General features: G+C 58.0%; 2 protein-coding genes across 3 annotated transcripts in view; both read left to right on the top strand.

The window, feature by feature from the left end:
- KLHL11 (kelch like family member 11) overlaps positions 1 to 15,202 on the top strand; it is a 69,152-nt gene extending 53,950 nt beyond the window's left edge. The window contains exon 3 of the transcript XR_009246982.1: positions 15,191 to 15,202. The gene's annotated coding sequence lies outside the window, so the exon portion shown is untranslated. The remainder of the gene's footprint in view (positions 1 to 15,190) is intronic.
- On the top strand, positions 1,888 to 21,402 carry JUP (junction plakoglobin). Of its 2 annotated transcripts, none has more exons than XM_004599090.2 (15): positions 1,888 to 2,034; positions 10,587 to 10,802; positions 12,051 to 12,310; positions 12,455 to 12,693; positions 13,680 to 13,881; positions 14,241 to 14,385; positions 14,481 to 14,584; positions 15,376 to 15,714; positions 17,152 to 17,307; positions 17,472 to 17,591; positions 19,209 to 19,359; positions 19,450 to 19,571; positions 20,090 to 20,129; positions 20,305 to 20,469; positions 20,726 to 21,402. In XM_004599090.2, exons 2-14 carry the CDS (start codon positions 10,595 to 10,597, stop codon positions 20,454 to 20,456), a joined length of 2,238 nt encoding a protein of 745 aa, XP_004599147.1. In that variant the 5' UTR covers positions 1,888 to 2,034; positions 10,587 to 10,594; the 3' UTR covers positions 20,457 to 20,469; positions 20,726 to 21,402. The 2 variants fall into 2 exon arrangements, with proteins under 2 accessions (XP_004599147.1, XP_058532397.1); XM_058676414.1 differs by having other exon boundaries at positions 1,902 to 2,034; positions 10,590 to 10,802.
- Positions 21,403 to 23,046: the final 1,644 nt, after the last annotated feature.

Genomic DNA, 23,046 nt, shown 5'->3' on the forward strand with positions numbered 1-23,046 from the left:
GTGCACACACACATCTTCTTTCCCTCCACCGCACCCAGGTTCCTCCACCCCTCTTAGCAGTCTACCAGCCCTACCCTGCCTATTTGCTGAAGTCAGGAGAATGAGGCAGGAGTGAAGCCAAGGCATGGGGCTGGGAGGCGTGTGTGTGTGTGTGTGTGTGTGTGTGTGTGTGTGTGTGTGTGTGTTGATGTGGAGGGCAGCGTGGGGAGGTGGGACGTGGTGGGGCAGGTAGGGTGGGGTAGGGAGGGGAGGAAGTATAAGCCTGGCTCACACAGCAATCTAGGTTGGTAAATGCTTTTCTTAGGCTGCGAGCGGCCCCCTGTGCTATGTGGAAGGGTGGCAAGCAGCTGTCTGGAGCAGGGGTACTGTGTCAGCTGGAGGAGGGCAGTTAGGGAAGTACAGTGGGAGGCCCGGGGGCCCTGGCTGCTGAGGTGGCTGTTGGTTCAGGGATCTTGATCTGTCCTGAGCCGCTTTCAGGAAGACTTCCTGGATGGCGTGGCTTCAGCAAACGGACCATTGAGCCGTCACGCCTTTCTTTGCAGGGGACAGAGGCCAGGGGTGGCACTAGGGTGCCTTTACCACTTGTGCCAGTGGGAAGAGGGACTCTTATACTCATCACTGCCCCAGCGCGCGCACACACAGACACACACACACACAGCTACCGACACTTTGTGCTTAGCTCTCTAAGAGTTGGGACCATTTTGATCTCCTTCGGCGCCAGGGTCTGACCCAGTGACCAGCATACAGTTGGTGCTCAGAGAGAGTGACGTGAGACGGTGGCCCAGTGTCTGGCTCTGATTAGCACTTGCTTCATCATTCACAGGAAGGACATACCCGCGCCATCTGACACTGCCCTCTGCAGCTCGTACCCCAGTTCTTGAGCCTGCTGCCCCACTTCCTGTATTCCTGAGCTGCTTCTATGGCTGTGCCTGCCCACACTCCCACACCTGTCCTATGTCCTTCCCTCTTCCCAGAGTGTTGACCTTGTCCCTTTGGCCTCGTCCCTGTCGCTTCCCCATTGCTCTGACATGATGTTTGTAGCAGAAGGACAAACCTGGGGTTCATTGAGTCTTGAAAATTAGAAGAAAGGGGCTCCTTCCTAAAGATCCCTCTGAATCTTAGGTACCCCCCCCATCTTGCAGACAAGGATTAATTTGTTATCCTGACCATGTCTCAGAATGTCAGCAGCATTTCAAAACAATCGGCACTGAAACTCCGACACTTTCACAAACCAGACAGAGAGGGACAGCACACAGGCGAAGGGGCTTGCCATCAGCAAGTGGCAGAACTCAAACCCAGGTTTTCTAGTTCTGCGTCTTTGCCGGGGGAAAAAAAATCCTAACCCAGCCCAAAGCCTATGAAATGCTATGCAACTATGAGATTACTACTTGGGCGCAAGGATGAATAAGCCCCAAGAAACATCATGCCTGACGCTAACTAAGTAGGCTAGCCAGTGAAGGCGTCTGTCCTTTCCCGTGGGACCTCCTGACTCACCTGTTGAACAGGTAGGGGGAAGGGGACAGTGTTGAGTCTTACCTGCTCAGAGCTAGGGTGGGGCAAGACACACCCCATCCCTTCCATTGGCTTTCTCCTTAAGCTTACTGACAGCCCCTTGTCCAATCAGGAAGGAGGAACTTTCTATCTGCCAATAGATGCAGAGTTAGTATGGTGCCTCAATTGGGAGTCCATCCCCAGAGCCAACTGGCAGTCCCTGGGGCCAATGGCGATCGGATAAACAGAGGCGGCCATGCAAGAGGACTGGGCGTGCGGCTCCGCCCCCTGGCGGGACAGTCAGGCGACGCAGCCAATGAGCTCGCATCCGCGGGTGGGCGTCTCCCTGGAGGCGGGGCCTCGAGGGGGCGTGAGGCGTGGCTTGGCTGTCAGGTCCCTTCGCCTTTTGTTCGGTGACTGAGTTGCTGCCTTGGCCAGAGTCCGGAGCAGCCGCCGCCCGAGCGCGCCGAGTTCACTTCGCTGCCCGCGCCGGCTCCCACCCCGGCCCGATCCCGACCCGGTCCGGCCAGGCTCCACACGCAGGTGCGGACGAGCGGGGAGAGCCAAGGGGCGGCGAGTGGCCGAGGGGGGTGGTCCCCGCCGTGCCCGGCCAGGTGCGGGTTGGGGCCAGACAGCACCACTCTGCACCGGCGGCAGGGGGCGCGCTGGGGTCCTGGGCGCGGCGCCGCGGTGGGGGACGCGCGCGGCCCGGGGCGGAGCGCACCTCTCGCCTCCCGGAGCCGGAGATCCGCGAAGGGCGGGGAGGGGCGGGGGCCGGGGCAGGTGGCTGTGGGGTCGCGCGCCTGCCCCTGGAGCCCGCTGGACGCCGTGCCCCCTGACTCGCCCCGGGCTGACCGGGGAGACTTTGACCCGCTCCGCCCGCCTCCCGGGGCTCTCGCCGCCTTCGGGAATTTACCGTGTGGGAAACTTGCTGCCGCTGGTCTCTTTGGGGCCACCCTCACCCCACACACACGCGTCATCCTCGCCTTCCCTCCCTACTCCCCCAGGCCTGGGTGGGGCCCTATTGTCTGCGCCCGGCTTGCCCAACTGTGGGGGCCACGCACACGTTTTCCCAGGGTCGCGGGCCTCACCTGCCAAGCAGGTGAGCGCCTGGGGTCGGGAGGCCCTGCCCTCCAGCTCCTAGAGCTCTTTGCTCGGTTCTGGCAGGTGCCTGAGCCCGGGCTGCTCCTGCGGATGTAGGATGGGATGACGGAGGGGCTGGGGCAGAACCGGGCTCAGTACCCAGCCAGTGTCCGGCGACCTGGGTAGGGATCTGTTCCTAGGTAATGAGATCTGTGGTCACCTGGCCCGGTTTCCAGTAGCGGTGTCCTCTGTAATCTGGCTGTGGGAACCTAGCTATCTTTCTTCTCTACCTTCTTGATGAAAAAATCACCCAAACAAACTTTCCTGACTGGCAGCTTTTCCCGAGGGAGGGTGCTTCTTGGCCCCTCTGGCCCTGGAGGACCTTCTTGAGGCAAGGCCTCATTCTCCCCCACCACCCCCCAAGCCGGCTCCAGGGCCTCCGCGCCCTGACCTGTCCTCCCTTCCCCCACACCATCCTGTTGGCTGGGTCCCCGGGGCCGAGGTGGGGGTGGGCTGAGAGGGGAAGCAGCTTCTTCCTCTCTTCCTGTCTCCCGGGACCACCACACCCCCTCGGAGGAGGCCTGCGCACGGCAGCTCTCTCCGAGCTCTGCCCCCTCCCCAGGAATGGGGGTGGGGCAGGACCAAGCCAAACTGCGGAAGGTGGGGGACTGAGTATTCTAGTCTGTTTCCCTCTTCTCCTCCAGGACTGGACTGGCTGGGAAGCTTGCTTTCCATTGGATTTCCCAGGGCCCAAGGTGCATGTTCCCGGTTTTTCACCTCCCACCCCCTTTCTGGAGTTTGATGAGGAAGCCGAGGCAAGAGGACGACTTTTCTGCTGGGCTCTGCTTCCTTGCCAAGCTCTCCCCCCGCAGAGCTGCCACAGGCTCCCACCTACCCTGTCCCCCCAATTTCCTGAGCCTTCCTACCGCCCTGATTTTTAAAGAAATCACAAGTGTGGTCGTTCTGGGGAAAGATTTGGAAGCTAACTTCCTTGGGGTGCGGTCAGACCCACCTGCTGGGGGTGTCCAGGGTTTGGGGGAGCCTGGTGAGGGGCTCCAGCCGGGTTCTGCTGGGGTGTGTGAGTGTGTGTGCGCACCTGCACCCAGGGGCCACAGAGTTTGGGCCCAAGTAGCTTGTTTTGCCTCCTGTCCTCTGGCTGAGGTGGAGGAGGGGAAGGCCTTGTAATTTCGTCGGCTAAATGATTAGTTGAGCTAATCTGGTTTTGTGGCTGTGATGAAAAGATAACACCAAGGAAGTATTGCTAGGAGGTGCCTGGAGAAAACTGGCTCCTGACTGGACAGGCAGGGCATGGGGGAGGGGGAAGGTGGGACCCGATTAGTCATCTCTGGCCAGACCAGGCCCTGGCTTGGGTGATCAGGAGGGCGCCACCACCCACCCCTGACCCCTCCCCTCCATGCGGGATCCTCCCCATCCCCCTCCAGAACCTGCAGGCTGCTAGGGCTGGGGAAATGCATTGGCTAGGAACCAAGGGCAGGCTGGGGCTGGCGGTCTTTCTCCTCTCCCAGAGGCCCAAGATCAGGGCGGAGGGTAGGTGTGTGTCCCCTGCCTTGGTATATACTAAGGCCACTGGCCGGTGGGGCAAGCAGGAATGGGAGGGGTTTGCAGGGTTTCAGTCCCAGCTCTCTCCCATGGCCTGGGGAGCTTGGTCCCGGACACTTTGGCAAATGCGGATACTCTTCCCAGCTCTCCAGCAGGTGCCTGGTGGCTGCTCACCTAAGATCAAGGGACAGAGCCTGGGAGGCGGCTCTGTCCTCCCAAGCAGCTGCCCCTGTCTCCCTTCCAGGGAGGGTAATGGAGGTGTGACAAGACCCCCTGCTAAGCCAGTACTGACCTGTGGGTCCTGGTGGTCTGAGCCCAGAACTCTTCCTGAGCTCTGGAATGAGTTTTCTCCGCTTGACCAAGGGAGAACAGAATCCTAGCAAGGTGTGTGTGGGTGGAGGCAGGTTTGTCAAGTGGAGGTGACTCATGTGCTAGCCTCCGCCCTCTGAGCTTGGGGTTTTAGCTCTTGGAGGAGGAGGAAAGGCCAGGGGCTATGGTGGGAGTGGGGTGAGAGGGCAAGGGTCAAAGCTGTGTTGTCCCCCTGGCTGGGCTGTCCCTAATTAGGAAGTGGGAGTGGCCTGGCGTGCTGGGGGCTGGGACTACGCCAAGGAAAGGGTGGGAGTGCAGAGCCTTGCTGCCCTGTCCCCCTTGTTGCCAGCCTGACTTTGTCATGGGCTGGGAGGATGGGGACCCCAAGAACACTGTTGCATGTGGTGCCCTTCTGGCTCTGTGGGTGGGGAAACCATGGTGAGCCAGAACTTTAGTGCTGTGGGCATCCATTGGCATGTTGTTCCCTCCTCCAGACTTGCCGTAGTCTGGCATTGGGACCCCCTGGGTATCTGACCCTGGGATCCAGAGAGGGCTTGGAGGTGACTCCTGTCTGTGGTATGGTTAATGCTGAGCCTGGTGCCAGCATCCTGTGGGTTTAGGGGACCCCAGGCATGGGGAGCAGACAAGGCAGGGCTCTGTCCTGGCTGACCGAGGGTGGCAGGGCTCCAGTGTGCGTTCACTCTGAAGCCACCCGGGACACTGGTACAGGCACTGTACCAGGAGAGGTGGCTAGACACGAGGAAGGACTCCCTACCCCTGTGATTGAGAAGAGTGGGTGCGGATGTGGTGTCGAGAGTTGAGTCTTCTCTGATGAGGGCTGTCCTGCCTAGCTGGAGTCGAGGGGTGGGCTGGGCAGACTGGCCTCTGCAGGGGACTCTACCTCTTAAGAAGAATGACATGTTTGGGGTGGAGAGGTAGGGGTGGGGGTTGAGCTAGGTTCTAGGGACCCTGAGAAGAGAAGAGGCAGGTGGCTGGCTGGGACAGGTGGCTGGAACTTGTTCCTACAGGCGACACCCTAACCCTGGATCTCCCCTGGGATGGATGGGACTAAGGTCTAGAGATGTGGATTGGCCCATTTTCCCTCTGCTTCTTCAGGCCTGCGCAGAAAGCTCTCCACCCACTCGCCTTGCTGGCGCAGGCTCCTGATGCCTCTGCCTGCAGGAGGTCCTTGGGGCGAGATGTTAAGCCCTGGTGTGACTAAGGTGCTTGGGTCTAACCGGTGACATCCAGGACAGGGCCTGGGCATTCAGCAAGCTCCTTCTTTGCAGGGGTGGGGTGGGATTCGACTTCCTCCTAGTCGCATCTGATCATGGGGAAAAACACGGGGTGTTTAGAGAGTAGGACAGGAAGAAAAATCATCTGAATCTCGTCAGGCGATCCCCACGAAGGCCCTTCCCTTTTCTTATTGTCCTTTTGTGTTTTGACTTCCGTCTTGATGAGGTCACGCTGTGTCCACCAGAACAACATTTTAGCCAAACCTTTGTCCCAGTCCTGGTTTGCTCCGGCACGTGTTGTGCTGGGCAGTAGTGAACCGGAACAGGAGAGGATCAGGCCACGGTCCCTGTAGAATTGCAACCTCAGGAGTGGACAGTAGTGCAGAATTGTATCCTCAGGAGTGGACAGTAGCTGGGGCTAGAGCTGCTACTTCTGGTGCTGCTGTCTGAGAACCTGGGGCTGTCCCAGCCAAACAGCTGGGGGAGCAGGAGGGCAGGAAGGAGACCTGGCACTGGCCACCCTTGGCTACTATTCCCTGCTGCCTGCCTGTCCAGGGAGGAGGGGGTGGGAGGATGAGGGAGGCATCCAGGGTGGGGTCATCTGCTACTTTGGGACTCTGCTTGCGGGGTGAGGTGGGGGTAGGTTACCACAGGGAGCCCTGGCCAGGGGAAGCTCAGAGCTTCCTGAGGTCGAGCCACTTGGCCTGGCCACTTCCTTCTCTAGCGAATCTCCTTAGTTTTCCCACCCTGGTTTGTTTGCTTTGGGAAGGGGCCCAGAGAGAGAGAAACAAATGCCAGCCAGAGCAGCTGGGTCACAGTCTGGCCAGCCCATCTCCCTCCCTCTCCCCCTGCCTCAGGGACAGCCACCGCTCCCCCTGCAGCCTGGAAGCCAGGGTTTTCCTCTGGAAGCTTCTCCTTTGCGTCTCCTATCCCCAGCTCAGCCAGCCCAGCCAGCCCAGGCCACTATCACTCCCTCTAGCCTCTGCCCTTTGGGAGTGACTGGCATAAGCAGTGTGGGCTGAGGCCTGGGAACCTCCAGGTACCTGGGCTTTTTCCCTCTGCATCCAACAGCCCCCAGGGAGATGTGGGGCAGGCTGAAGGCTGGAGACCCTGCTCAGCCATTGACTGACTACCCCTGTCTGCGGGCACAGCCCAGGCCCTCTGCGTGTCCCCTGGAGAAAGCTCCCCACTCAGCCCCTGGATCCTCCGTAACTGCGTCCCCGACCCTCGCTCCCAGGGTTCTGGCCTAGGATTGGAAAGCAGTCCCCTCTTCCTAGGTAATCCCTCTACCAGCCTCCTTGCTCCCCCCATAATGCTTACTGGGGCCTTCTGGTCTCCAGAGGGCTCCCACTCCTTCATGCACTGATGTGAGGGAAGCAGTAGCTGGAGCTCCATTTCACAGATGGGGAGAACGAGGCCTAAGGAGATGAATAATGTGCCAGAGGGCTCACCGCCCATGAATGTGGGACTGGGTGAAGCCCCCTTCCTGTCCCCAAATCCCACACTCTCCTGTACCAGCTCCTGGCTCTTTTCTGTCTGTCTGAACCTGGATCTTGGTCTGCACTGGGTGCCCTCCTCAGCTCAGGAACCCCTGGGGAGCCCTGTCCTGAGGCTGAATTCAGCCCAGCTTCTTGGGCATCTGTTCCTGTCCCCGTCCTGGTATCTGGTTAGCACCTGCTAGTCTGCCTGCACTCAAGCTGACTGTGCCGTCACAGACAATCCTGGCAGATGCTGCTGGGTCTCTGATGGAGTTATTCTTAAATCTGGGACCGGGGTGTTTCTCTTGGATGGAGGAAGTGGGAGTGCAGGGCAGGGGTACCCTGGGCAGCTTCCATGCACGCCTATGGATTCTCACCCTCACTGGAGTGCAGGGTGAGCTTCTCTCTTCCTGTCCTTGTGCTGTCCCCACTCCATCCTCCGGTCCTGGACAGTCCTCCTTCCTGCAGGCACACTGCGAGACAAAGGCCCTCCATTCAATTCAGAATCCCGGATGCGGATACATGGGCAGGGCTCCTGTCTGTCTCTCCCACTCCAGAGAAGATCTGACTGCAGGCCCAGGCCCAAGAGGGTGAGACCAGACTGGGTGTGTTCTGGGCCTTGCAAAACCAGCACTGCTGTTTCTTGTGGGCAGTTCTCCCTGTTCTGCGACTGCTTGACGGTGCTACCTGAGTTCTCACATGTAATCTTCCTGCTGCAGGTGCTGCTCTCCCGTCATCTTTTCTTCCAAGAGATTTCAGCTGCCTTCCAGCTCTATTCTTGCCCATCCTCTGCCTTCTCTCTCTGCTGTGGGAGTCCTGGCTCCTTATTCTTAGACTCCTGGACACCAGCATCCTCTTGGGGCCTCCTCCAGTCCCCTCCCCACTTTTTAGAAGATGAAGCCCAGAGAGGGACAAAAGTGTCCCAAGGGCCCCCAGCAGGGACTAGAAGCTGGGATCGTAGTGCATCACCAAGGGCTTTTCCTTGTGGGCATTCCTGGATTCCGTAGCCACGACCCTCCTGGCTGGAGAGCTGGTCACACCAGGGAGGCTGACCCACATGTGAGCTGAGCGCCCCACTTTCTCCAAGGGGAGCCTCAGTTTCCTCCCGTAGAAATAGGAAGCCACAGAAAGACTACCAGGGCTGCTTTTGCATTTGATCCTGTAGGCAGGAGGAACCCTCCCCCGTGGCAGTGTCTCCAAGGTTAATGCCTCCGTGTTTACTGCTCCAGTTTCACCTTCTTCCTTCTCCAGGGCCGGGCTCTCCAGTTTTCTGCACTCCTCCCAGAGGTGGCCTCTGTGGTGGCTCCTCTTCCCCCCACCCCGCCCCCGCAACCACCACCCTAAGATCCCCTGTTCTTTCCTAGGGTTTCCCTGTCCTGACCCCCCATGCCAGGGCAGGACTAGGGTGGGAAGTCAGGAAGGGCCTGAGTCCACCTTCTCCAAGGCTCCCTCCCTTCCTCCCCACCCCCACTGTTTTCCCTTTGGCTTTTTCTGATGTCCAGCATGGGCGGAGTCGGGGGCAATAGCCAAGCTCTGGGAATGGCTGGGAGCAGCTGTGCGCACCTGGCAGCCCTGCGCCTGCTGCGTGGTGCACTAGGTCTGCTTCTGTTTGCAGCCGAAACTCTGAGTCACTCTGGGCGGTGGGAGAGGAGGCAGGAGGCAGCTGGGAGCCGACGGGGCTCCTGCCCCTGCCTGTTGCAGGTGTGTTCTGGGCAGGGGTGAGGCTGTGCATGGCCATAAAAGGCAGCCAGACCTGGAAAGTTGTTCGTCATCCTCCTCCTCCAGGGTGGCACGGGGACTGTCATCAGTAAGGCCTGTCCTCTGCTCTTTGTTCTTAGGTGGGGCTGGGTTGCACTAACCTTCAGGCCCTCCCTTGCCCTCTCCTGGTCCCCGTTTCACAGCAGTACAGCTAAGACTTGGTATTGCCCTGTCTCCTGAGTAACCCAGCCTAGGATCTACTTGCTCTGCAAGGCCACCCTGGGATGTACAAAGGACACAGACCGGTGCCACGCCTGCCTGTGGCTGCTCCTGGCTCTGCCATTGCTCTCTTGCATTTTTTTCCTCCCTTCCTTTCGATGTATTTATTTAACTTGAAAGCGTTACAGAGAGAGCAAGAGGGAGAGGCAGGGAGATCGTGCATCTTCTGGTTCACTCCCCAAATAGCCACAACGACCAGGACCAGAGCTGAGCAGATCCCATACCGGCAGCCAAGAGCTTATTCTGATTCTCCCATATGGGTGCAGGAGCCCAACGTTTGGGCCATTCTCTGGTGCTTTTCCAGGCCTTTAACGGGGAGCTAGATTGGAAGTGGAGCAGCCGGGACCTGAATTGGCACCCTTATAAGATGCTGACACTGCAGGATTAGCATGCTGCAGCCCTGGGCTCTGCCATTTCTAGCCTCAGTTTCCATGTTTGTAAATGAGATTGCAGTTCCTGAGGATGGTAGCATTGGCAAGAGGCCTGGCTCAGGACAGATCCCCACACCATCACAGCTTCCCTCACCTCCCTCTACAGCAGCTGACCTCTGCAGGTCACTTCCCAAGATGATAGGTGGGGCCAAACCCACACCAAGTGGTACCCAGCAGGTGCAGGCTTCATTAGCCTTCAGGGGCTCACCACAGGGCAGGGTGGGCTCCCCATTGGCAGCAGCCACCCTGGAGGTGCGTCCCATCCTGTCACCTTTGTTTGAGGGTGAGGGGAGGGGACCTGGAGGAGGCTGAGGCAGTGATGAGGGAAACCGCTTGAACACCTGCTGTATGCTTGGTCCTCAGGACCCCCTTCCAGGGTAGGATGGTGGTGTGACCATTTTGCAGATAAGGACACTGAGGCTCAGCCGAGGATTGCTGGGGGCCGGGTCAGTAGCTGAGATGAGAGTCAATCCGTGGCTCTCAGAGCTGGAAGGTAGTGGGGTAGGGTGGAGAGTGTTACTGGGGCCCCTTGCAGCACTCTGGGAGCTTGCCCCACCTGCCGGAAAGTGACATCTAGGAATCTGCGGGAGCCTGGGGGACTATGAGAAACCTGTCTGACTGCTCTCCGCCCCGCCCTCCATTGGCCTCCTGCCTCCTCCGCAGCCTTTCCCAGGGAGCCCCAGCAGGATGAGGGTAGGCCCTGGGTACCTCTGCCCCTGGGCAAGTGGGTCCAGAGTGTGTGTGTAGGGAGGGCTGTTTGTCTCTTGACTGCCCCCATCCGTGTCTTCCCCTCCATCTGGGCCAGAAGTCAGAGATGGGAACCCAGAACACCTTTCTACTGGTTTCCCCCCCTCCCCACCCCAGAGCTTCACTGGAGCCCCCTCTCCGCCCTGGGGGCCTTGGGCTTGTTCTGTAACCCACTAGGGCCTTGCGGCTGTGGTGAAGGTGAGGGGAAGATGGGCCATGTGCTGGACTGCCCCATGGGGCGGCCAACTCACTGGCTGCTCTTCTCTGTGTCCCAGCAGCCACCATGGAGGTGATGAACCTGATGGAACAGCCCATCAAGGTGACTGAGTGGCAGCAGACATACACGTACGACTCGGGCATCCACTCAGGCGCCAACACCTGCGTGCCCTCCGTCAGCAGCAAGGGCGTCATGGATGAGGACGAGACCTGTGGACGCCAGTACACCGTCAAGAAGACCACCACCTACACCCAGGGCGTGCCCCAGGGCCAAGGTCAGGAGCCCTGGGGGCTGGCACCAGGGATGGGATGTTAATGGGGAAGAGGCGGTGCTGTCAGAATAAACAGAGGTTGACTCTAGGGGACCCTGATTCTAAGGATCCTGTGTAATCTGAGGGTGGAGGTACAGCTTCCTTGGGGCCTTTCTGAGAAGCCAGCAGTCTGAGGAGGAAGATGCTTCCCTGTTGTTCCAACAGCCCCAGGTTTGAGGGGAAGGGTAGGCTGCCAGCCTCTGGGAGCCCCTGGCCTGGTGGAGGAGGTGCCACTGGCCCTTAGGGCTGGGGTTCCAGCTGAGGGAGGGGAGGTGGGCCAAGGCTAGGATCCATGGGGGCTGTGGCTGGCTGTGTCTCTTCCCTGACTGCAGGCAGGCCCTCTGGGCTTGGCAGGACCTGGCCCTCTCTGCTGTTAGTGGCAGACAGCAGAGCATCCCAGTGGGAAAGCTGGGTGATGGCTCCTCTTTCCCTACTAATTAGAGGGTAGAACTTCGGCCTCCCTCTCCTGGGGCAGTTTTGGGACAGGGCCCCAGGCGGGGCTGCCAGGTACATGTCTGTGGGACGCCCTCTGTGCACCTGCTCTCTGAAGCCCATTGCCCCGACCTTGCCGCTCTGTGCCTGTTGTGAGGGTGTAATTAGGATCCCTGGCTTATCTCATCCCTGCTTCTACCTGGTGGTTAAGGGAGGACAGTGGGGTAGGGCATCTGTCAAGTGGGAAGAAGAGTGGCATAGCCATCTCCCAGGAGCTGTGGACAGCTGGCTCTGCACCTTCCTCCTGAAACCCCCAACCATTGGGTTCTGAGTTGTGCTAGGGTCAAGTCTCACAGAACGAAATGTGGTGTGTGCATACAAGCTCTGCACACCTGCCAAGCACCTGGGTCCCTGATGCCATGTCAGTGCTAGGCATGGCTTCGTCCCACATTGCATGGGGAGAAAATGACCAGTACTACAGTTTGTCCACGGTCACTGTAGACACGGTTCTTTTTCAAATGCTTTTGATCTCTGGTTGGTTGGCAACTTGGATATGGAAGACCACAGCTATCTCACTGGATGGCTGGCAAGTGGGGCCCCGTTTTACAGACAAGGGAGCTAAGGGAACTGGCTGCAATTGGATACGCCGGGGCCTGGGCCAGGGCAGGAAGTCCAGGTGGGGCTGTCTGTGTGGCCTGCTCTGTACCCCGATGTGATGCATCTCTCCCTGCCCCAGTCCCTTGCCTGCTGTCACTCAGTCTCTGCCCTGCCGGCCCCTAGGTGACCTGGAGTACCAGATGTCCACCACAGCCAGAGCCAAACGGGTGCGGGAGGCCATGTGTCCTGGAGTGAACGCCGAGGATAGCTCACTGCTGCTGGCCACACAGGTGGAAGGCCAGGCCACCAACCTGCAGCGACTGGCCGAGCCATCTCAGCTGCTCAAGTCAGCCATCGTGCACCTCATCAACTACCAAGACGATGCCGAGCTGGCCACCCGGGCCCTGCCCGAGCTCACGAAACTGCTCAACGACGAGGACCCGGTCTGTGGGAGTGGAGGCGGGGCAGGGAGGGCCAAGGCCGGGTGTGGGGAGGGTGGAGCAGAGAAAGTACTCAGTTCCTCTGAGCTTTCTAGAAGGGTCTCTGACCCATCTGCTGATGGTCTCCCCTCCCTCCCCATGCTCCAGGTGGTGGTGACCAAGGCAGCCATGATTGTCAACCAGCTGTCCAAGAAGGAGGCGTCACGCAGGGCCCTGATGGGCTCGCCCCAACTGGTGGCAGCCGTGGTGCGTACCATGCAGAACACCAGTGACCTGGACACGGCACGCTGCACCACCAGCATCCTGCACAACCTCTCACACCACCGCGAAGGGCTGCTCGCCATCTTCAAGTCGGGCGGCATCCCGGCTCTGGTGCGCATGCTCAGGTAGGTACTCACCTCCCCCAGGCTCCATCTCTAAACACACGCTGAGCAATTGCTGCATGTGGGGTGCAGAACCGTGCCTGGCCTAGCCTGGCAGACAGGTAAACAGCAGGCTGATGCTCAGAATACCATGTAGGCACTGGCTGAGGAAGCTGGGAGGTGGGTCACTCTAGCCACCGGAGGTTGATTGGTGGACGGAGTTTGGCCAGTGATGTTGGAGGGAAGAGTGTTCCAGGGCCAAGGAGGTGCATGTGCAAAATCTCTTGCAAGCTTGATCATTTTTTTACTTTTTTGAAAAAAAAAAAGGTTTTTTTGCATCTATTTGAAAACCAGAGTGAGACAGAGCTCTTCTATCTGCTGGTTTACTTTCCGATAGCTTGGATTGGACCAGACTACAGCCAGACCCTAGAATTCCATCTATATCTCTTCTGTTTGGATGGCAGGAACCCAACTCTGCCTTTTTCCAGAGTGTATCAGGAAACTGGAATGGGAGGCAGTGGAGCTGGGAGACTCAACCCGACATCCCAGTATGGGATGTTGGGTCCCAGGTGGCAACTGAACATGCTGCGCCACAACACCTATTCTGCAACCTTGCTCTTTGCTGGCCTGATTGTCATGCGCTTGGTCTCATTCTCCATCCCCACATACCAGGCTGTGAGGTCCCCAACGGTAGAGCTATCACACACAGGACCTCTCTCACTCGTGGGCTTGTACATGGTAGCTCTTCCCTAATGATGGATGTGGAGGAGGCTGACAGGGTGCCGAGCTGCGGCTGGGAGCTGGGCAGGGGAAGCCAGGGGCCCGGGGGGGAGGGAAATACTGTGTGCAGAAGCACAGGATTGTTGAGATGGTTTGAGCAGAGGGCCATTTGCACAAGGGTATGAGTGTGCAGGATGGAGTGTCCCTATAGATGCCATCCTGGGGGCAGTGGAATTACAAGCCCCTGGACCCTGACACCTGCTACTCCCTACCCCTGCCACTCCCTGCAGCTCCCCCGTGGAGTCGGTCCTGTTTTACGCCATCACCACACTGCACAACCTACTGCTATACCAGGAGGGCGCCAAGATGGCTGTGCGCCTGGCCGACGGGTTGCAGAAGATGGTTCCGCTACTCAACAAGAACAACCCCAAGTTCCTAGCTATCACCACCGACTGCCTGCAGCTCCTGGCCTATGGCAATCAGGAGAGCAAGGTACGCCACCGGTGCAGGGCCTGCCTACAGTCACGGTGTCCCCAGGTTTCCAGCTCGATAGAGGGTGCTCCAGGGAGCATCTCTGAGTGCTCAGCTCTTCCCAGCATGGGAAACGTTCTCATCCATGGACTGAGGGTTTATAGCACTTCTTTTCCCAAACAGCAGAGCAGTTCTGCCCAGAAGAGCTGGACACTCGTCCAGTGCCCTCGGTGGCGATGGGGGTGTGTCACCTCCAGCAGTCCCAGCTTCCGCCGACACTCAGTAATAGTAGCTGTGCTATCTCTGTCCCCCTCCACTTGCTCGTTGCCTGGCCTTGTTCCCTGCCTGTCTTACACTTGTCCTCATGCTCTTTCCCACAGCTGATCATCCTGGCCAATGGAGGGCCCCAGGCGCTTGTGCAGATCATGCGCAACTACAGCTATGAGAAGCTGCTCTGGACCACCAGCCGCGTGCTCAAGGTGCTGTCCGTGTGTCCCAGCAACAAGCCGGCCATCGTGGAGGCCGGTGAGTGTGTGGCCGGGAGGGCCGGGCGGGTGGCCTCTCCCCACTCTCCCCACTGCCTGTGCTGTGGCTGATAACGCCTCTGTCCCCTACCCCAGGTGGGATGCAGGCCCTGGGCAAGCACCTGACCAGCAACAGTCCCCGCCTCGTGCAGAACTGCCTGTGGACCCTGCGCAACCTCTCAGATGTGGCCACCAAGCAGGTGAGTCAGGTGTCGGGGACTGGGGCTCACCTCATCAGCCAGCTGCTCCAGTTTCCGGTCTGGGCGAGTAGCCTTAGGTGTCAGAGGATGCCCAAGGCCTCTCAATCCTCTTCCGGCTGAGGCTAGAATGGCCTTGGAAGACCCCCAGTGCTGTAGCCTAAGGCTCCCTCTGAGGCACTGGGGAAGAGAAGAGGGTTAAAGGTAGACAGTTCTCACTTAGGCCCTGAAACAGGAACCCTAGTCCACAGAGATGGACTAAAAATGTAGAAATAGTTGTGTTTAGTTGTTTGAATAGATGTGTTTAGTTGTTTGAAAGGCAATAAGAGAGATCTTCCATCCACTGGTTCATTTCTTTCTCAAATGCCCACAATAGCTGGGGTTAGGCCAGCCCTAGGCTGGGGACCAGGAAACTCCATCCAGGTTCCCTACCTGAGTGGCAGGGGCTCAAACACCTGGGTCGTCCCCTGCTGCCTCCCAGGTACGTTAGTGCAGAGCTCACTGGAAGGGCAGAGCAGCCCAGACTCAAAGAGGGCTCTCAATGAGGGGACCTCTTCCACAGCTCCCTCCCCAGTCTGTGGCCCTGGGGAAGCTGAGAGACTGACATAGATTCAGTCCTGGTCCCCCAAGACTGCCTGAGCCCCCTGGCCTTGCTGTCTCCCAAAGTTGTTAATGGGTCCCTGACAGGTTGTGGCAGGTAATGGGGAATGCAGAATTTCAGGCGCTCAGGTGAGGCTGACCGCCTTGGACACGATGGGGCCTCGCTCACTGCCTGCCTGCCCATCTGTGTGCAGGAGGGCCTGGAGGGTGTGCTGAAGGTCCTGGTGAACCAGCTGAGTGTGGACGATGTCAACGTGCTCACCTGTGCCACGGGCACACTCTCTAACCTGACCTGCAACAACAGCAAGAACAAGACGCTGGTGACACAGAACAGCGGCGTAGAGGCCCTCATCCACGCCATCCTGCGTGCTGGTGACAAGGATGACATCACTGAGCCGGCCGTCTGCGCCTTGCGCCACCTTACCAGTCGCCACCCTGAGGCTGAGATGGCCCAGAACTCCGTGCGCCTCAACTATGGCATCCCGGCCATCGTCAAGCTGCTCAACCAGCCCAACCAGTGGCCGCTGGTCAAGGTACTGACCCCTGGCTCCCGGCTGCTGCTCTCTGCAGCTGCCCCGGAGGCTGGCTGAGCAGGGCTAAGCCCCAGGTGGGTCCAGGCATGCCCAGGCAGAGCTGTTGGTATGGTGGCCCTTGACCATAGCAGCTCTCATAAGATGAAAGTGTTTGTCCGTATTGTGGTGGCTTAGACCTTGACAGTGGGTCTGATGCAATGATGAGAATTTTTTTTACCCCATGCCCACAAGCACAAGAAACCCCTGGGCTGGCTTGGGAGGCTGTAGGGACCTGTGTGGGGGCTGGGTGTCCACATGCATGAGCCTGTGATCTTTATTCTGTAGGCCCCCTGGGGTCCTCATGTCTAACTCTAGTAGCTCTTAAGAAGGATACGCCATTCTAGAACTGTGTTAGCGCCCAAGCCTGGCCAGAAGGTGTCGAATGGCCCACCCCGGAGCTCGGTCACCTGGCTGCCCTGAGATGTACAGGACTGGGATACGTACTTGTTGACTGGAGGATCCCTGAGGGGAACTGAAGGGAGGCTTTTGGGAGATACCGACTGTACCGTGGGGAGTCTGGGGTGTGAGGAGTTGGGAGACACGTCTCGCTCCCCAGGGCCCAGGGAGTTGAGGGTGGCTAGACTATGAATGGGATAGGGATAGAATCTCCTAGGAAGGGATGTGTGTGTCCGGGGAGCAACAAGAGGCAGGGAACAGGACAGCTGGCACCGGAGTGACGATGTTACCTTGGACTTGGGGCCGGCAGGAACTCCTGGGATGGAGAAGGGTGATATCAAGTGATTACGTACTTTGGCTAATCCAGAGTGAGAGAAACACTCCTGGGTCTGGCCCCTGCTTGGTTCTCTGTGCCTACTGCACAGGGTCAGGAAACCTTGGCACGGCACTGCCCACTGCCCCCAATGGCTCCTGGCCTTAGCTCACATGTGCTCTCCTCTGAGGCTTAAGAGAGGGAACAGGTGGCTTTGCCAGACCAGAGGGGCTCCTGGGAGCCCGGGTCCCTGGAAGAAGAGGTCCCTTCCCAGGGCTGCCCTGCTGGGGATTAGTTGTAGCATGAAAAAGTCATTGGTGAGAGGTTCTGGGGTCGATTATAGCTTGAAGATTGGGTGGGCACTGTGAGAAAAACCTGTGGTATCCTAGTGTCTGTGGGCAGGGCAAGAGAGGGAGAGGATGCAGGCTGGGACATGGAAGTTGATAGAATGTTCTGGAAGGGGGTGTCTTTTCAGTAGAAGATGTGAGATTTAACCATGAAGAGCCCATGAGTTCTACAGAGGATGGGCCACACAGGCCGGGGTGCAGAGTCCTTCAGCATGTCTGTATCTGGACTGGGGGCAGAGATGCTAGGCAGGGAGCAGACACCTGTGGCTGGGAAGCTGAGGCCTTCCGGGGTTTTCTGAGTACCCCAGAGATGCCCCTGATGGCTGCCTCTTCTCTTGCCAGGCAACCATCGGTCTGATCAGGAATCTGGCCCTGTGCCCAGCCAACCATGCCCCGCTGCAGGAGGCCTCGGTCATTCCCCGCCTTGTCCAGCTGCTGGTGAAGGCCCACCAGGATGCCCAGCGCCACGTGGCTGCTGGCACCCAGCAGCCCTACACGGTCAGTGAGCTGGTGGCGGTTCAAGTCTGGGTGTCCCATGGCATGTGCCCATGTGTGGGTGTGTGGACAATGAGGGAGAGGGTTGGTTGCAACCAAAGTCTTTTGGGTGTCCTGGCCACGTGTCAGGGCCACCTGCCTCATGCCCCATGCTCCCTCCCATGCAGGATGGCGTGAGGATGGAGGAGATTGTGGAGGGCTGTACCGGAGCCCTGCATATCCTTGCCCGGGACCCCATGAACCGCATGGAGATCTTCCGACTCAACACCATCCCCTTGTTCGTACAGGTGAGTTTGGGCCAGGTGGGTGGCAGAGGATCTAGCTGCTGGGTGAAGGGCAGAGTTTGGAGTTTGTGGGATGTTGTGAGCACTTTGGAGAACAGCAGGTGCACCACCAGGCCTGGAAGAGACCCGTTTGCGAAGCCCACAGGGTGAAATGGCTTTCTAAGCTCAAAACCAAGAGAAGACAGGAGCAAAAAAAAAGAGGGTTGTTATTATTACTTTTTTTTCTAAGAGAAAAGTTCTCATGTCCACTTGGTTTTTCCAGAGGATGATTCTTTAGCCATAGAGACAAAGCTCCTTACACAGGCGTGGGCAGCAGTGGATGAGGGGGCAGCGCCTGTGGGTGCAGGGGTGAATCGGGGTCGTGGTGCGGGGGTCCTTAAGTGAACCACTTTCGACCCCCTTGCTGGAAAGGGCAGGGCTGCTCACCCACCTTGGAACAAATACCCACTTGGAGATATCCCTGATGGCTGCAGCTTCCATCATTTTGTTTATTTATTTATTTATTTTAAGATTTGTTTTTATTGGAAAGTCAAATATACAGAGAGGAAGATCTTCCGTCCGATGATTCACTCCCCAAGCGGCCACAATGGCCAGAGCTGAGCTGATCCAAAGCCAGGAGCCAGGAGTTTCTTCCGGGTCTCCCACACAGGTGCAGGGTCCCAAGGCTTTGGGCTGTCCTCAATTGCTTTTCCGGGATACAAGCAGGGAGCTGGATGGGAAGTGGGGCTACTGGGACTAGAATTGACACCCATATGGGATCCCAGTGGGTGCAAGGCAAGGACTAGCTGCTAGGCTATTGCTCCGGTCCCTATTTGTTTTTAAGGCAGAATACACACAGATAAGGAAGCGCTGGCTTACTCCTCAAATGGTCTCACTGTCCAGGGCCAGGCCAAATCCCGGACTCCATCTGGGTCTCCATGTGAACACATGGGGCCCAGGACGTGGCTCATCCTCTCCTGTCCTCTGGGTCACATCAGCAGGGAGTTGGGTTAGAAGTGGAACAGCTGGGACTCAATCCAGTGCCCACAGGGATGCCAGCAGGCATTTGAGCTTCTTTTTGTGTCATCTTGGAAGCTGGGCCCTGAAAGTGGCTGAAAAAGGAAGTTTTAAGATTCAGGCTCATAGATAGGAAACTATCCATGTGGTGTGCCCAGTGGACTGCAGCTGGGCCACCTGTGCGCATTCCACCCGCACAGCTGTCAAACTGGCAAAGGAAAGGTAGTTGAGAGAGGCCTGCGCTGGTCAAGGTGTAATCACGTGGGCAGTCTTGGACCCTGCTGGGGCCTTGAGGGCAGCTTTGGGATATGCCCGGGGAACCTTGAATGTGGTCACATCCTGTGCAGGCCTCTGCGTAGGTTATGAGCTAATGTCACTGAACAGATGAGCAGGGACGCAAGTATGGCAGTGACAGCCGCAGGGCCACTGCACCAATGAGATAAGGGACACTGGTTGTTTGCTTGGTTCTTAACGTCTCTGGCGTTGTACCCTTTCTTAATGAACTCAGGTTAAATGTGGCAAGGGGCTGGGCAGGGCTATGTTGCATGCTGCCCGCCCGCCTCCCTCCCAGCTCTGCCCCTGTCGTACCCGTCTCACCGTGCTGCCCTTGCCTGCCCTCTGCAGCTGCTGTACTCATCAGTGGAGAACATTCAGCGTGTGGCTGCGGGCGTGCTGTGTGAGCTGGCCCAGGACAAGGAGGCGGCCGACGCCATTGATGCTGAGGGGGCGTCGGCTCCTCTCATGGAGCTGCTGCATTCCCCCAATGAGGGCACAGGTGAGAGAGGCCATTACAAGGGCTGTGTGGGGTGGCTGGGCCCGGTGACAACCATCATCTGACCCTGTCTTCCCTTTCTTGCTCGCCTAGCCACCTACGCAGCCGCCGTCCTCTTCCGCATCTCTGAGGACAAGAACCCCGATTACCGGAAGCGTGTGTCTGTGGAGCTCACCAACTCCCTGTTCAAGCACGACCCGGCTGCCTGGGAGGCTGTGAGTATGCTGGCTTGCACTGCGCTATGGTGGAGCGAGTGGCACACTGCACGGGGCAACATGTCAGGAGCCCCTAGCTTGCTGTCCATGACATGCTTTTTTGTTTTATAACTGGATCACTTGTGAGAGTTTGTAGCAAATGGAAATAGGGGTTGATCCCCTATTTCTCTTTTTAACTTTTTTGAAGATTTATGTATTTATTTGAAAGGCTGAGTTAGAGAAAGAACATGCGTTCACTGATTGAATTTTCAAATGGCCGATTCCCCCACCCCATCTGTGTGGGTCCACCAAAGTGGCAATTTCATTTTGTCCAGAGGAGGAGCCTGTGTGTGTGAGGAGGGCACAGCTTTCTGGAATCTGCACAAAGGTGCTGGATGGGCATCTTTAGGAACCCACCATCCTATGTTCCTCCAGGGGGTCTTCCCTCTTCCCCCAAGCCATCTCCTCTCTCCCAGCCCAGGGCGGCCAGGTGTGCGCCCTCAGTGCCACCCTTTCCCTGTTCCTCTCTCCCTCCGCAGGCGCAGAGCATGATCCCTGTCAACGAGCCCTACGCGGATGGTAAGTGCCAGTGGCCTCCGGCCCGTGTCTCTGGAAGCCATGTAGTGTCCACATGGGTGCCAGTCTGGGTCCTCTGGCACAGGAGCCTGGGGATGAGGTTAGGCCCCTGGGCACAGGCAGGGATGCAGGAGGTGGCCTGCACACCCCTGCCTACAGCCCCCCTTCTCATCCCCAGACATGGACGCCACCTACCGCCCCATGTACGCGAGTGATGTGCCCCTTGACCCACTGGATATGCACATGGACATGGATGGGGACTACCCCATGGACACTTACAGCGATGGCCTCAGGCCCCCCTACCCCACCGCGGACCACATGCTCGCCTAGCTGCCTCCGCCCGGTATGGCACCTCCTCCTGGCTGCCCTCCCAGCACCTGCTTTGCCCTGTCTCTGTTCTCTCCCTGGGGTGGGGGAAATTCCTATTTGCTCCCTGAAACCCTGGCTCTTTGGAGAACAATGCGTCTGGGGGTACTCCATGCCTCCCAGCCCCTTCTCTCAGAGGAGACACCCAGGCCTTTCTTGGGAAGGGGAGGGTGGTGGGCAGGTGATCCTGGAGTGGCATGGGTTTTTGACCTGCTGTGTCTGCCTTCCTGCAGGTGCGGCTCCTCATTCGAGCGGCCACCCGAGCGGGCAATGTGGGAGACAGAAGTGCCTGAGCCGGGGGAGCCGGGACTGCACCTACTGAGGTCCTCCTTAGGGTCTTTCTTGGGATGGGTTCTGCACCTGCTTTGCTGTCCTGGGTCGTGGGTTCAGGGCCCAACGCCCCTCCCTGCCCTGTGGCCCAGCCACAAAAGCTTCACACGCAAGCCGCCCGCCCACTTGGTGCCCCTAGCTGCCCAGGGCCCCAGCCACGGCTCTCTTTTCTTCTCTACATCTGATTTTTATTAATGAACTAGCTGCCCAAAGTCTTTCAAGGCCCAGGGCCAAGGCCCCAGATCCGGAAATCCAGTTTCTCTTGCAGCAGAGTTCAGGGCTGACCCATGTGAGATGGAGAAGAGGGACCCAGCTCAAGGCACTGCCTGCCTCCCTCTCCAGCAGGCTGAGCTGGCTTTTGGGGTGCTTTCCCCCTCCACGGTTGCCCACTGCGGTGTGTGGTGAGGGGTCCTCTTTTCCCTTCTTGTTTCTGGCCTCACCCCCACCCCCTGCACATGGGTGGGGAGGTTGCTGAGGGGGTCCCAGTGCAGAGTTTTATTATCATCGCTTCATGTTTTTGGTTATTGGTTTTTTGTATAGACCAAAGCAAAGAAAATAAAAGTCACACAGGTAAAATGGGGCTGTGTAGGAGCATGTGTTCCTGGGAGCTTCCTGCCAGCTTTGTCTCCCTGGCTGTGTGGTGGAGGAGTCTCAATAAGGCAGGGCTGGACCATGCTTCCCTCTCCCTGCACTGTTCCCTGTTGGCCACAAGCAGGCGAAAACCCCAGAGAACCCATTCATGTCGTCCATCCTGGTCATGCCCTGCCCAGGGCTGTATACAGACTCCTGGACTCTAGTTGCCTTCTTCCTTGGGCAGCATGGGGAAGGACTGCTCTCCCAGCTTCCTGAGGACCCCGGGCCAGGATGAGGCAGCCGTGGGGAGAGTTGATACCCTGCACCATGGAGCATCCCGGCAGCATGGCCATGAAGGGAAGCTTGAGTCAGGAGGCTGCCGTTGCCACTTGGAACACTCACACCGTTTTTCTGAGGTCTTTAGTCCTGCCGCCTCCACTTCCGATCGGCTCCCAGCTACAGGTGTCTAGGAGGCAGTAGAGGATGGTCGAAGTGTGTGAGCCCTTACCACCCATGTGGACGGGAGTTTCAGGTCCATGGTTTCAGGATGGCCCAGGCTCAGCCATTGTTGCCATTTGGGAAGTGAACCAACTGAGGAGTTTCCCCCACTTTATTTCTCTGGGATTCTGCATTTAAAGTAAATCCTAAAACCAGTCACAACTTGTACCCACGCGGTAGCCTAGCGGCTAGAGTCCTCACCTTGCACATGCCAGGATCCCATATGGGTGCCGTTCATTAATTCCGGTGGCCCTGCTTCCCATCCAGCTCCTTGCTTGTGGTCTGGGAAAGCAGTCGAGGACGGCCCAAAGCCTTGGGACCCTGCACCCGTGTGAGAGACCTGGAAAAAAACTCCCGGCTCCTGGCTTCAATTTGCTCAGCCCCAGCTATTGCAGCCACTTGGGGAGTGAATCAACAGATGGAAGAGCTTCCTGTCTCTCCTCCTGTCTGTATATGTGACTTTCTAATAAAAATAAATAAAAATCTTTAAAACAACTTAAGGCAGAGTCATCTCAGTGGAACTTGGTTTTACCTGCGGGAACTTGCTGGTTTCTGCCACCTTGAGGAAATCAAGTGTCTCTCTGAGCCTCCATTTTGTCGTCTGGGAAATGGAGGCGATACTGACTGGGCCCCCAAGATGTGGTGATGACACAGGAAGGTGAGGGAGTCCCGGCAGGAGGAAAGACAAAGTGAGAAGCTTCGGCCTTTTTGATTCCCAGAAGGGCCAGCCAGCCCTGGGACGTGTCTGGACACCGACTGGGCCCATCATACAGTCAGCCTTGGTTGCTAAGGCTCTTGGGAAGTTGAGAGACTCTGAAGCATGCAGTGTACCCTTGGGGTGGGGGGAACTTTGATAAAAAGAAAGAGGATGTGGAAGACCTTGGTTGACCATCCCTTGGGCTGCGGCAGATGGCTCAGAGACTGAGCTCACTCCTCTGTGGCTGGCTTGGTCAGGAAGGAGACAGAAGAATGCTGGCTGTTTGGGCTTCAGCCAGACCAGAGCAGAACTCAGGTATAGGCGGTGCTGCAAGGTGGGAAAGCCACCTGCAGGCACTAGGAAACCTGGCTGAGTGTTCCAAGTGTGCTGGGTTGGAGGGACCCCTCTTCAGCTGCCATGGTCAACATTTCCACCTTCAGATCGGCAATCTTAATG

This window comes from Ochotona princeps, chromosome 17 (genome assembly GCF_030435755.1).
Source record: "Ochotona princeps isolate mOchPri1 chromosome 17, mOchPri1.hap1, whole genome shotgun sequence".
Lineage (NCBI taxonomy): Eukaryota > Metazoa > Chordata > Mammalia > Lagomorpha > Ochotonidae > Ochotona > Ochotona princeps.